At 38.3% G+C, this 14,335-nt stretch overlaps 1 protein-coding gene across 3 annotated transcripts in view; it reads right to left on the reverse strand.

Annotated features, from left to right (window-relative positions):
* ZWILCH (zwilch kinetochore protein) overlaps nt 1–14,335 on the reverse strand; it is a 46,904-nt gene that overhangs the window by 7,400 nt on the left and 25,169 nt on the right. For 2 of the 3 annotated variants that reach the window (XM_022579845.3, XM_022579847.3), the window contains 6 exons: nt 14,053–14,209; nt 13,512–13,540; nt 9,035–9,171; nt 7,911–8,006; nt 3,777–3,898; nt 525–642 (listed from right to left, as the gene is read on the reverse strand). In XM_022579845.3, the coding sequence (XP_022435553.1) occupies nt 554–642; nt 3,777–3,898; nt 7,911–8,006; nt 9,035–9,171; nt 13,512–13,540; nt 14,053–14,209 (630 nt within the window). In that variant the 3' untranslated portion in view covers nt 525–553. The remainder of the gene's footprint in view (nt 1–524; nt 643–3,776; nt 3,899–7,910; nt 8,007–9,034; nt 9,172–13,511; nt 13,541–14,052; nt 14,210–14,335) is intronic. The other variant, XM_022579846.3, reaches the window with a different exon arrangement.

Consider the following 14,335-nt stretch of genomic DNA (forward strand, 5'->3'; position numbering starts at 1 on the left):
TACTTAATGTTGTTTGTGAAACACAAAAACAGTAAGATCGTAGAAAAGGCTATTCCATTAATTCTTTTGGTTAATACTACCTCAAGTTAAACATTTTAAAAAGGGTATTTACATCTGGGACTTAGTCCTACAATTGGGCTGGTTACAACTGTTTTTAACAAAACTTTGCTTTCAATGTCAAATTGGCATGCCTGTTTAGGGTTTTTCTCTTCCATCAATGGTTTTGAGACCACACTCTCCTTCTACTATATATACAGATTTCAAATGCAAAGACATTACCACTCAAAAAATTTTTTTTTCATTTCTCCGGTTTTAGGATTACATTGTCAGTTGACTACAGAAGGTAGAAAGGAAATTAAAGATTTGCACTGCTCAGTAACAGCTGGTAAGACTTTTTTGTGATTACTAATAATCCATATCCCAAATGTATTAAATCAGCATTTATGTTGTAGAAAGAAAAAAAGAAAAAAGTAAGGTATTTAAGACATTATAAAGTATTTGCAGAGGACAAAAAGTGAACATACCACCTTACAGAGGGCCCCATCAGCACACTTCACTTGAAATGCACCTGGCTGCAGGTAACCATGTTAGTAAAGGATATCCTTTCTTCCAGGCTACCGTTTAATGTTAATTCAGAAAAATCTATAACCAGAGAGAGAGATCAGAATTGAATTCATCAACAATTCATTGAACTGTTTTTCTGCTAAGTTACTGCTGAATTTTACAACAATCAAGAGGTAGTCTGAATGATGTGTCTTCTACTTTAAAAGAACTTGTTAGACAAAAATCAGCAAAGACAATTCCTTTTAATAGTCAACCCTCTTGATGCATTGAAAATATGACTAAACAAACTAAAGTAGATTTTTAAAAATTATAATATTCAGGGGGAATTCCCCAGCAGTCCAGGGGTTAGGACTCCACACTTCCACTGCTGGGGGCCCAGGTTGGATCCCTGGTCCAGGGAACTAAAATCCCACAGGCTGCACAGTGCAGCAGCCCCCCCCCCAAAAAAAATTATATATTTTTAATTTGGTAAGTTACTGCTTTATTTTTTAATGCCTCCTCCACTACAGTTAAATATAACTGTCTTCTTCCAATTGTAATATATATTTCAGAAAACATTTTCTACTTAGGGTTTATAGTCTTAGGGCTAGACACGTATCCATTTTTTTCTCCTGAAGATTGTTGTATTTCAAAATCAAATGATACAATTAACATTTAGATGAGATCATGTCCACTTCCTTGTGGGTCAACATTTTGGTTTCCATATTCCCACCATTACCAGCAATCATTTGCCGAGCACCCACTGGGTGAGCAGCACTCTACTGGACACTGTTTTTCTCCCCCATTAACTCCAAGTCATTATTCTCTTTTCCCAGGGCAGCTAAAGTACACTTTTCTCTCTTCAGTCTTCCTGCTTTTGATGTCAACTGTTTTACTCAAGAGCATCATACCGTTAGGTATCTTGAAAAGCTAGTATTTGACCTAAGTGCTCAGTCCAATGAAATAGAAAGTCTAATTTTGTAAATGCCTATGATCTTTGGCCAAAAATAAATGATTATTGGACTTTAATATCTACAACTGAGGCTTTGTTTGAATAATCTATGACTTTTACAAATGAAGTCCTCCTTTAACAGTGGGTCTTGGTTTGGGCCAAAGGTCACTGAATAATTTCTAGACAAACACATCAAGAATACATAATGGGTAGAAGAGGTTATGAAGTTCAAGTCAAAATGGAGTGTGAGTGTGTTTCCAAGCACGTAAATATATGATTTCATAAAAATTCCTTATTTTCATAAAAAGAGTCACTGGACCAATACATTAGCAAATAGTTTTAACTCTAACATTCAAAACAACTTTCATTCTTTTTTGAAGCAACCTGCATTAAAAAGACTCTAAAAAAACAAAAAAGACTCTAGAAGATAGGTTCTGTATACTTCACTTATTCAGCATCATTGGAAAAGGTGTTTAATCTTGTATTAATCTCCTAACAGGTTTAATCTTAATGTAATAAAATTTATTTTAAAATGGCATTTTTGAAAAATGTATCACATTTATTCATGTCTTTTAAACTTTTAAAATCATAACACACATGTCTTTAAGAAAAAAAACCTGAAACAACAAATATAGATAAAATAAAATGTTTAAACTGGTGGTCTTCAACCTTCGTTGCACAATGAAATCACCTGGAGAACTTTAAAAATTCTGATGTCCAGGCTCTACCTCCAGCGATTCTGATTCACTTGGTCTGGGTATTAGGACTTTAAAGGCTCCCCAGATGCTTCTAAAGATCAAAGCTGAGACCCACCCCTGCCCTCATCATTCCACACCTCAGGGTTGAGCTTTAGTTGTCTCCTTTCAGAGGTTTTTCTATGCCCCAGGCCCATGGTTTTGCTACTGTAAACAATACTGCAATTAGTGATCTGGTCCACAGGCCTTTTTGCACATGTCTGGTTATATATGTGGAATAGATTCCTATTAATGGAACTGGTGGTCCAAAGAATGTATTCTTTAAAATTTTGGTGAATATCACCCTCCACAAAAGCCATACAACTTTACACTCCATCCAGCAGTGCGTGAGGTTCCCCCAAATCCCGGCCAGCGCTGTGACACCAAACATGTTGACCTCTGCTAATCTGACAGGTGAAAGATGGTATCTACAGAATATAAATTTGCATTCCTCTTATTATAGGTGGGGTTGATCACCTTTTGCTTTTAAGATGACATTTAAATTTCCTTTTTGGTAAACGGTTCATATTACTTGCCCATTTATTCTACTGAGTTATTAATACTTTTCTTACAGATCTGAAAGTTCTTTATATACTAGAGAACATAGCCCCTTTTCTGAACATGAGCTGCAAATTTCTTTTCCTAGTTTATTATTTGTTTGTTGCTTCGCCTCTGGTATTTTTTGCCACGCAGAAATTTTTTTATTTTTATACAGTTCATTTTCAATCTTTTATAGGCTCCAGCTTTTATATCACACTTAGAAAATATAGCACGATATTAACTGATGGTTCTCAGGAACATTTGATTTCTTTAGGACTTTTACAGTTCAGCCATATGAATAGAGAAGTTCCCATTATGCCTGAATCAAAATATACTCGGGGGGGGGAGAATAAACAATTTCTGGAAATAACTTTGCAAAATATCAATCACTACAATAGGACTATCTGTATTCCCAGCTTTCAAATTCCCTTGAATTCTATCTTAAAACTATCAGATTTTATTTTGGATAATCCTTGCAATATTTGAATCAGCCATTTAAGACTTATACAAATAAGAGATGACAGCCCCACACAATCCATGTGCATAAAGATAACAGTCTTATAGGTACTTACGGAAGGAGGTATAATTAACTGGTGGGTCAGCTAATTATACCAGGGGCAAAAAGACATTCTTTGACACACATAATCTTTGATACAATACTAGAAATCTCAACCCTTATTCCTGCCACGGAGAAGGTATTAGAGCAGAAATATCATCACTGTTTTAAATGGTGCAGAAAAGTGTGAAGTATGAGCTGGCATTTCCATTTTATAACCTATTTTCACACCTACGTCCCTATTGCTTGGTGTCTTTTAATAAAATTTCCTCTAGCTAGGATAATGAGAAAAAGCACTCTTTCATGTTTTTTTTTCCCCCAGAATAAATAGGTTTATACCTAGAGTTCAGGAAAATTATTTAAAACTAGGCGCAAGAGCTCTAATAATAATCTCTACTAGTAAACTTAGTTTATTTTCTTTTGGAATAATTTACATGAATAGACTACAAACCATCTCTACCAGGTCTGTGAAAATTCAGATGATCTACAGGTGGGCTGTCACTCAGTTGCCAAACTGTTTTCACCTTCTTTTGACCACTGTTTATTTCCACTCTCCATTTCTGTGGCTTCTCACTAAGGAAAGAAAAAAAAGCAAAGAAAAAAAACCAATCCAATTCCTTCTTTCTATAGTCACATAGTGAAGTCCTTCTGTGGTAAGCACTGAGGAAGAAGAGGTGGAGAGGTCACATTCCTACCCTCAAGAAGCACAGTCAAAAGAGGGAGAGAAACAAGAATGTAAATGATAACAAATTGGTGCAGCCACTATGGAAAACAATATGGAGGTTCCTTAAAAAATACTAAAAATAGAATTACCACATGATCCAGCAATCCCACTCCTGGGCATATTTACAGAAAAGACGAAAACTCTAATTCAAAAAGATACATGCACCCCAATGTTCACAGCAGCACTATTTACAATAGCCAAGACATGGAAGCAACCTAAATGTCCATTGACAGATAATGGATAAAGATGTGGTGTGCCTATATATATATATATATATATACATACATATACATATATATGTATATATACACAAACACACACACACACAATGGAATACTACTCAGCCATAACAGTATGGGCACAGTATGTATCACTGATGATAGATGATACTGACATATCTCTCAGATACCCTGGGCCAGGGTTCTGGATTCCTTGACCTAGAGAATAGGATTCAGCGAGGCAGAACTTTGAGCCCATGTGACTACAGAATTTGCTGATGACATAATTTTACACAATAACAATAGGAAATTTTATCTCTCTTTTCAGTAGTTTAACATTGTTTCATACTGTGTACATAAGTGTTCACTCACCCAGTTAAAAACACTGGGTAAACCAAATTTTTATATAGACTACCCTTGCCATATGTTGCTTTTCTCCCCCTTAAAATATACAGTTTAAATCCTTAAAAATTCATGCATAGTACTTTGACATACCTGGGGTCTGTCTGTCTGTTCTTCTCTCATCCACAAGGGATAAACAAACCTACCAGAGCTTGAATGTGATTTATTTTAGGGATCAACCCAGGGAAGGGAAAGCCCTTGGGATTTTTTTCTTTTTAAACTATTCACCAGTTAGGTAAATTAGTTCACTAAGGTAAAAAGCATTCAGAGATACAAAGATAGGAAGCTAAAGGAAATGTAACACTGTGCCACTTGGGGCTCTGAAATTGGATTGGATGAACTGAGTAAAGAAAACAAACAGATGACCCAGGCTTGAGCTCCCTCATTTCTCATGCACAGTTCCTGGTCCCCCTTGTGACTCCTTTCCTAAAATAACCAAGTGCTGATGTCATTGGATCATTTACTTACAAGTTCACAGCTTTTAGGAAAAAACAGGGAGTTGGGAAACACCTACTTTTTAAATTAGATATAAATCTTGAAAGTTTTGAACTATTGGCAGCTCTTAAATCAGAAGGAACCACAAACCATAAGTATTCTCTCCTGTTGAGCAAGACCAGTAAGTTAGAATAGAATAATTTAACAATTCCATGGTTTTCTCCCTTTCTTCTCCTCTTCATGAAATCAAGAGTGATGAGAAACGGCTCTTTCAAATACCTCTAAAGGTATTGTATTGTACCTCTTTCCCCTCCAAGCAGCCCTCTTTATGCATTTTTGTCCAGGCAAACAAGGACATTGAGTATTGGCAGAAACATGGAGTGCTTTTGTACTAGGCCATCTGTACATAAATGTGTAATTAATTTATTTAATTTTCCCATTTGTGTCACATTAAAGCTTTGTACAGTGTTTTAAGTTCTGTTTTAAAATTATTGTATTTTATTTTTATAATCTAGTAATAAAATATTCATTCCGTGTGCAAAAAAAAAGAATGAAATAATGCCATTTGCAGCAACATGAATGGACCTAGAGATTATCATACTGAGTGAATTAAGTCAGACAGAGAAAGGCAAATATTATATGATATCACTTAAATGTGGAATATAAAAAATAATACAAATGAATTTATTTACGAAACAGTCACAGACATAGAAAACAAACTTATATGGTTACCAAAGGAGAGAGGGGTGTGGAGGGATAAATTAGGTGTATGGGATTAACAGATACACACCATTATATATAAAAGAGATAAACAACAAGGATTTACTATATAGCACAGGGAACTATATTCAATATCTTGTTAATAACCTACAATGAAAAAGAACCTGAAAAAAAAAATAGTATGCATAACTGAATCACTTTGTTGTATACCTGAAACTAATACAATATGGTAAATCAACTTTATTTCAATAAAAATTAAATAAACAATAACAACTCAATTTTGAAAAATGTTGTAATAGAGAAATATCAGACATGGGAGGGGACAATACACGAGGGGTAATTTAACTCAGATTGGGATTGTAGAGTTGGAAAAGAATCCTCAGATATTGTGGTCTTTGAGCTGAGCTTATAATGAAATTAGAAGGAGGAGCTAGTTAATCGGACAAGATCCAGGATGAAAGAAGGACACAGGCGTAGGCACTGTCAGGTAAGCGTGTGCGGTGTCTGAGGAAATGCAGTAACATAGGGTCTCTGACTCAAAAGGAGAGTGGGAAGGCGTGGTGGCACGTGAACCAGAAAGGCACAGCGGCCGGGCACAGAAGGTCTCACAGACCACACTGAGGTGATGGAACACTGTCCTAAAGGTAAGGGAGCCATTTAAACAGAAGGAAGTCATGATGGAATCTGATTTTAGGAAGATCACTTTGGCGGTCACAGAGAAGGAAGTTAATGGAGGCAGATAGAGCAGCTAGGAAAAAGGATTTTACTGCACTCAGCCCAGGTATGAGATGAGCAGATATGAAATAGATGCAAAGATGTAGAGAAAGGAACAGATTCAAGAGCTTCCAAGGAGGTCAGGACTTGGAAACCATTTCAAGGAGGAAGGAAGTGACAGCAATAAGTGGAAGATAAGTCCTAGGTTTCTCTTTTGGGCATTAGGTGGAGATTAATGATGGCCACTTAAGAGGTCATATGGGAAGAGGAAACGTGTTAGGAAGGGGAGTGAAGAGTTGGGATTTAGAGTCTGAACTACCTACAGGACGTTAAAGTTGAGAATTCATGTCTAACAGACACCTAGAAACATGGGTGTGAAGCTCAGGAGAAGCTGCAGATATGGGTTATGAATTATCATTAGCCCAGAGGAATTGAAGATTGGGGTGTGAACGAAATCACCCAGGGAAGACATGAAGTAAGAAAAGAGGGCAGAGGGTAGAGTTCTGGTGGAAACTCACATATGAATGAGGCAGAGGGAGAAGAATTTGAAAAGAGGACCGTTCTCAGTCTTGGAGGTGGGCCAGAGAGGTAGAGTTAAAATTAAGACAGAACGTTATGCCATGAAAACAAAGGAAGGTGATGGGTTCAAGAAAGCAATAGTATTAAACGCCACAGAGCCTTACAAGTGCTTACGGAAGGAGAATTAGTGGGCTAGCTAATTACACAAGGAGTCAAAAAACTCTTCTCCTGGAAAGTGTCCTCTGCATTTGCCAATTAGAAGGCCACTGGCAACTTCTGCTAAACAATTTCAGGGGAGTGATGAGGCTTGGCTAAGAGGGAACTATATAGAGGGAGGGTATAAATGGAGTGGCTTCAGTGTGAGAGAAATTTCAAGTCTATTATATGCTGAGAGAAGAGTCAGTGGAGATCGTGATTTGAGGCAACCTCGGTGTCCCGCATGGATGGCCGATCTATCGTCTTAGCCTCAGCTCCATATCTCCGCAATCCCCAATCCCAGATCCTTCTCTCACTCCCACAGCCATACCTCTGACTTCGCTGTCATTACCCCGATCGTGTTCTTCCCAACCTGTCACTTCCCTTCTGGCTAAAGTTTCTGCCCTATTCTGTGAAGAAATTACAAATTGAGAGAAAAATGAAAGTAGAGGACCAACAGTCTAAAGAGAGCAGACCACAGGCCTGGGAGAAGGAAGAGGGAGGACTCTATCAGACTATGTTCAGGGGATGGGAATCAGATGATTATGGTTTCAGAGGTGAAGCAACTCTGGGTCACGAGGTCCCCATGGAGCAGACACTGAAATTGCCTAGAATCATGGCTGGACTTGAAGTATAATTTAATTATTAAATTGCTTACTTTTGATATAAGTCTTTTATAGCAGTTGGTCTGACTGGCAGCTGAAAAATGTGTTGCTCATCGAGAGGATTTTGTTCATAAAATTTTATGCAGGATCTAAAAAGAAAAAAAAAGAAATAAGAATTGCTTTTGGAAAAAAATGCCACTTGGAGATAAAGGCTTTCTGTTAGTCTAAAGCTCATAAAGGAAACATTAAACCCCCATCCCAACAACACTTAGGTTATTAATTTTTTTTGAAAGAAAATTTCACTTTAAAAAAATTAATAGTGGACATATTTCTCATAAATATAAAATATATTTATGTTGAGCTCAAGTAAAGGCGTAACTGGGAAGAAAGAGATATCAGAAAAACAAAAAGGCAAAAGAGAGACAAAGATATAGTCTCCATTGTTTTCCAAGTATGGAGAATTAAACAGTTAACTCACATATACTACTGATCTTTAATGGAAAAAAACCCAAAAAAACCCAGTAACAATTTCAAACTTTCCCTTTACAGGTAAGTCAAATTCTAATTTTGGAAAAGGAAATGGTACATTTCCTTCCACAGGGAAAAATAAACCCAGTTCTTCCACTGGATGGTTCACTTATTTCCAGTTTGAAGCCTCAAAAAATACATGTAAGACACCAGCGATCCATGTGTAAGGATTATTCCAAACTGTTTTTAGTCAAACTGACTGACAAACTCTCTAAAATTTCAGCAACACTATTGACAGAGGTCTGATAATAAAATTCGATTCCATTCAGTTACCATATAGATGGTTGGCAATGATTAGCTTGACCCAAATTTATAAGGATATAAAGAAAAGAGAAGGAACTAATATTTATTAAGCACCTCAAGGGTCAAGTACTTTATATACATTACACCATTTTTACAGATGAAAAACAAGATGTAGTGAAAGGAAACTTCCTTAGAAAGGAAGTACTAGATCCAAGTGTCCAACCTGACTCCTCCTGAATCCAAAGCCTTTCCTTCTCATGGCAGTGACTTAGAACCTTTCTGTTACTGTGAAGACAGGGTACAAAAATTCTATCCTAACTGATAGTAAAAAAAAGGCAGTTATTTTGGCTGCAACTATTTCAGAAGAGAGTACATTTTTATGTAAGTAAACAACAGAAACACTTACTGTGTTAAAGAAAAGAGGAGTTCATGTTGAGGTTTAATGAAAAGCATGCAACTGACTACTATTTCGAGAATATGGTGGAGTTTTTGAACACGATGAACCTGCTCTTGTGTATCTACTAATGGAGAAATGAAATATTCCTGGAATGAAAAAAAGGACAAGGAAAATAGGGAGTCAAAGAACAAGAGGAATCTCTGGAAAGAATTAACCGTGCCTACTAAACCTCAGTGTGGATGCCTGATTAATAGGGAGGGAAAAAAGAAGACAGGAGGCAGCTAGATAGCCTTCCTCCTTTCAATACTATTCCTTAAACTAAACTCCAAGTCTCCACTGAGAATGTTCTAAGCAAACCATTATACATATTCTCTGGTAAAGGCAAATCGCAGAACTGCTTCACCAAGGAGGTCCAAGTAGGTAACTAGTACTACCCATCAAACTCTCCAGATGGAAAGAATGGCAAATCCACAAGATAATTCTTAACTTCAACAAACTTGCTAGGTTGATGGGAGTACTCATGTCTAAAAATAGATAGTAAACCTGAAGTAGCAAGAAATTAAGCAAGTGTAGTGATAAGCTTCCACTAACATATATTACTGGTAAACTGGTATGAGGTTTTGGAAAAGAAAGTTGGCAATGTTATGTCAAGCCACCGTAATATGCTCAGATCTATTTCTGAGACCCAATCCTAAGGAAATAATCCATGGTAAATACAGTGGGTGGAATTCTACAATGACCCCCAAGATTCTCACCCCCTGGAATACATGTCTTGTATAATCCATTCTCCCTGAGCGAGGCCAGAATCTATAAATATGGTGGGTTGTTACTCCCATGATTAGGTTACTGATTGACTTTGTTTGTTTATTTATTTATTTATTTATTTTTGCGGTACGCGGGCCTCTCACTGTTGTGGCCTCTCCCGTTGCGGAGCACAGGCTCCGGACGCGCAGGCTCAGCGGCCATGGCTCACGGGCTCAGCCGCTCCGCGGCATGTGGGATCTTCCCGGACCGGGGCACGAACCTGTGTCCCCTGCATCGGCAGGTGGACCCTCAACCACTGTGCCACCAGGGAAGCCCTTGACTTTGAATTAATCAAAAGGGAGAGCATCGCCTGGTCATTACTATGACCTAGTCAGTGAGCTCTTGAAGCATTAGAGATGCTCTCCTGCTGGCTTTGAAGAAACAAACTGCCACGTTATAGAGAAGGCCACATGGTAAGAACCCACAAGTAACCTCTAGGACCTGAGGCCAGTACTGGGTCAACAGCTAGCAAGAAAATGGGGACCTTCATCAAAGGGCCACAAGTAAATGAATTCTGCCAACAATAAGCGAGGGAACTTGAAAGTGGATCTTTCCCTCATCAAGCCTCCAGATGACACCTTGATTTCAGCCTTGTGAAACCCTGAGCAGAGGACGCAGGTAAAATGTGCCCAACTTCCAACTCCTGGAAACTGTGAGATAATCCATTTGTGTTCATTTAAGCTTCTAAATTTTGTTAGGTGGTGACTGAAAACTAATACAGTAAGGGAAAAGTTATGGTCATCTTTTTTTTTTTTTTTTTTTTGGCCGTACACGGGCCTCTCACTGCTGCGGAGCATAGGCTCTGGATGCGCAGGCTCAGCGGCCATGGCTCACGGGCCCAGCTGCTCCGCGGCATGTGGGATCTTCCTGGACCGGGGCACGAACCCGCGTCCCCTGCATCAGCAGGCGGACCCTCAACCACTGCGCCACCAGGGAAGCCCTATGGTCATCTTTTAATTGAGTGGAGGTAATGGCAAGGGAGTAGGAGAGATCCATGGGTAATCCTAAATTACAGTTTAAAGGAAGCTATGCAAAATGTGATAGACTAATTTAATGCAAAATCATTTATAATTAAATCCAAAATATAGGGACATATTAATTGTCTTACACAGGTTATTCCAAAATGTGAAAATAACACAAGTAGGAAAATAGGCATGGTCCCAGGCAGAGAAGTACCCCAAAGCAGCCCCACTCACCACAGGCTACAGATTACAATGTTCTCCACACCTGCCACCCATATTCCCTGTGGTCCCCTGACAGCTCTGGAAGTGGCCCACCCAGGTCTTTTTCACAAAGGAACAGATCCAGATTGCCTTTCCCCTTTCTCTCTGCCCGTGCTACAACCCCGCCTGGTCTACCTCGGTCTGTCCCCAAGACCCTGCACAGAGAAGAGGTGACAGAGCCTGATGTTACTGATTACTTGGAGGCAGTACAGCCTAGTGAGGGCTTCTCAAGGTGTGGCCTGCTGTAACAGGCAGAAAACCACCCTCAAAAGATGTTCATGTCCTAATCCCAGAACCTGTGAATGTTACATTTATGGCAAAAGGAATTAATGTTGCAGATGTACACAGTCATTTGACCTTAAAATTGGGAAAGTATCCTAGATTATGCAGGTGAGCCCAATCGAATCATATGAACCCTTAAAACTGGACGAGGGAGGCAGAGACACAGCACGAGAAGGACTTGACCCACTATAGCTGCCTTTGGAGATGGAAGAAGGGGGCCAGGAGCCAAGGTATGGGTTGGACCTTGGAAGTTGGGAACAGTCCTCAGTTTATAGCCAGCAAGAAAAAGGTACCTCTGTCCTATAATTATGAGGAATTGAATTCTGCTAATAACTCAAATGAGCAGGAAATGGATCCTCCCCTACAGGCAGGCTCCAGACAGGAACACAGCCTGCCAACACCCTAATTTTAGCCTAGTGAGACCCAGACTAGAACTTCCGAACTAGAGAACTACAGAGTAATACATTTGTGTGTGTTGCTTTAAGACACTAGGTGTGTGGTAATTTGTTACGGCAGCAATAGAAAACTAATATATCTGCAAACCACCTGCATCAGAACCATCTGGAGATGGAGATGGTTTGTTTAAAATGACATATTCCAGGGAGTTCCCTGGTGGCCTAGTGGTTAGGATTCTGGGCTTTCACTGCCGCGGCCCGGGTTCAATCCCTGGTCGGGGAACTGAGATCCCACAAGCTGTGCAGTGCGGCTGAAAAAAAAAGACATATTCCAGAGCCCCTAGACCTACTGAGTCACTGGGGCCCAGGAATTAGCATTTTAACAAGCCTTCTAGGAGATTCTCAAAGTTTAAGAACTATTGTGTCAAAAGTCTGGAGTCGGGGGCTTCCCTGGTGGCACAGTGGTTAAGAATCCACCTGCCAATGCAGGGGACACGGGTTCGAGCCCTGGTCCAGGAAGATCCCACATGCTGGGGAGCAACTAAGCCCATGAGCCACAACTACTGAAGCCCACGCGCCTAGAGCCCGTGCTCCGCAACGAGAAGCCCGCGCACTGCAACGAACTGTAGCTCCTGCTCGCCACAACTAGAGAAAGCCCGCACGCAGCAACAAAGACCCAATGCAGCCAAAAAAAAAAAAAGTCTGGAGTCAAACCATATTTTAAAAAACAGGCATATTAAATGACTTGAGGGGAATTCATAAAAATGAGGGTACTCATATTTGAGTGCTGAGATTAAGGGTGTATTGGCATTATATTCTAATTTTCAAAATGTTATTACTTTTCTAAGTATAAAAAAATGTATTAAAAGTTTCCACTAAAAATATACACCCTTAAAAAATGTTTAAACTCTGAATAGCAAAAATTAACCTCAAAAGAGTCCAGGTGAGTCTTACTTTGCATAATAGATAAAGCTAGAGTTTTCCTATCTTGGCATTTTTATAAGAGATCAGATGTCATTTGAAGATCCATTTTCTAAAAGAATCTTACAACAAATGTCAAGGGTCCTTATGGATGCTCTTTAATCTCCTTAACTTTCTAACTCAAGACACTAGGAAAATAAAAAAGTTCATAATCATGACCCTGAAACCCAGAAGCATCTTTTTTTAAAAAATTTTAATTTATTTTTTATACAGCAGGTTCTAATTAGTCATCCATTTTATACACATCAGTGTATACATGTCAATCCCAATCTCCCAATTCATCACACTACCACCCCCCGCCGCTTTCCCCCCTTGGTATCCATACGTTTGTTCTCTATATCTGTGTCTTAATTTCTGCCCTGCAAACCGGTTCATCTGTACCATTTTTCTAGGTTCCACATATATCAGAAGCATCTTTTGAATCAATATGTTAAGGAACATAACAAATTCTTTGGAAAGTAATCCTTCATGTGTAAAAGAAATGGGTCAAGAGAATATAAAGCAAATATTCCCTTATAAGGCCTATCAAAGAAAGGCATTCCTTAACCGTTTTAGATAAATGAGAGTTGTGGGAGTACATTGGTTTAATAAGCAGGATACAACTTTATGTCAGTATCATACATTTATAAAGAATGAGAAGTGACATTGAATAGGCTACTTTTTGTCTGTCATATTAGACAGTGTAATTGCCTGTCTTAATTTATCTGTTTCCTAGAACAGAGGCTGGCACAGAACAGACACTTAATAACTGTATGCAGAATGACCGAATAAAGAAAAACCAACTTTAGAATAAAAACTCACCAAATGATTCAAAGATGCAAGTTCTTGGCCTATGAAGAAAAAACACATATATGCAATTAAGCCTTAGGTATTATCTATTACAAATTAAGCAACCTAAGAAAAAAATTTCATAGTTCATATATAAAAGAAATGCTCAAGCTAAACAGTTTCTCACAAAAAGCCAAATTTTCTGGTACATTACACCATAAATATAAATTAATACTTATTCTAAAAATGATCACAGTTTGCCCCTAATAAAAACAACCAAGTAATGGGTATTAAAATAAAAAGCGTTTTTTATTTACTACATTAACCTCAAAGAATCTCAAAACATTTGAATTAAAGACAAACAAAAACTATAGCTAACTTTAATATAATATCTTTATCGAGCAGGAAACTAAGGCTCAAAAAATGGGAGTGCTTGTCTCACAGTGAACCAGGGGCAAAGCCAGGACTACAAACAATTAGGGACAAGTACAAAGATAAAATCTGAGAATACCTATGTAGCTTTTAATTTTTTGTGATGCAGCTTTTAATTTTTTGAGCTGGGAAATGGCCTTACCTATGAAAAAACAGATATAATCTTTCTTCAGTTTATCCAAACCAATTTCCAAAAGCATCTGAACTGGAACAATCCCACTGAGAGAAACCGTGTCCATGGTTCCATAGTAAGACTGATGAATGAGCTTACTTAGTAAACTGTTACTCCCACTATGAAGCTAGAAATTGGGAAAAGTTTATAAAGCCACAAATATAAATAGTCCAGTAAGCAAAAGAGAAACAAACTGCATTAGCTAAAAGCTAAAACTTATATTATAACCTTACGTTTTTCATCACCTAAAATA

Source organism: Delphinapterus leucas, chromosome 2 (genome assembly GCF_059928025.1).
Source record: "Delphinapterus leucas isolate spDelLeu-1000000601 "Yukka" chromosome 2, BTC_Dleu_Yukka2, whole genome shotgun sequence".
Taxonomy (NCBI): domain Eukaryota; kingdom Metazoa; phylum Chordata; class Mammalia; order Artiodactyla; family Monodontidae; genus Delphinapterus; species Delphinapterus leucas.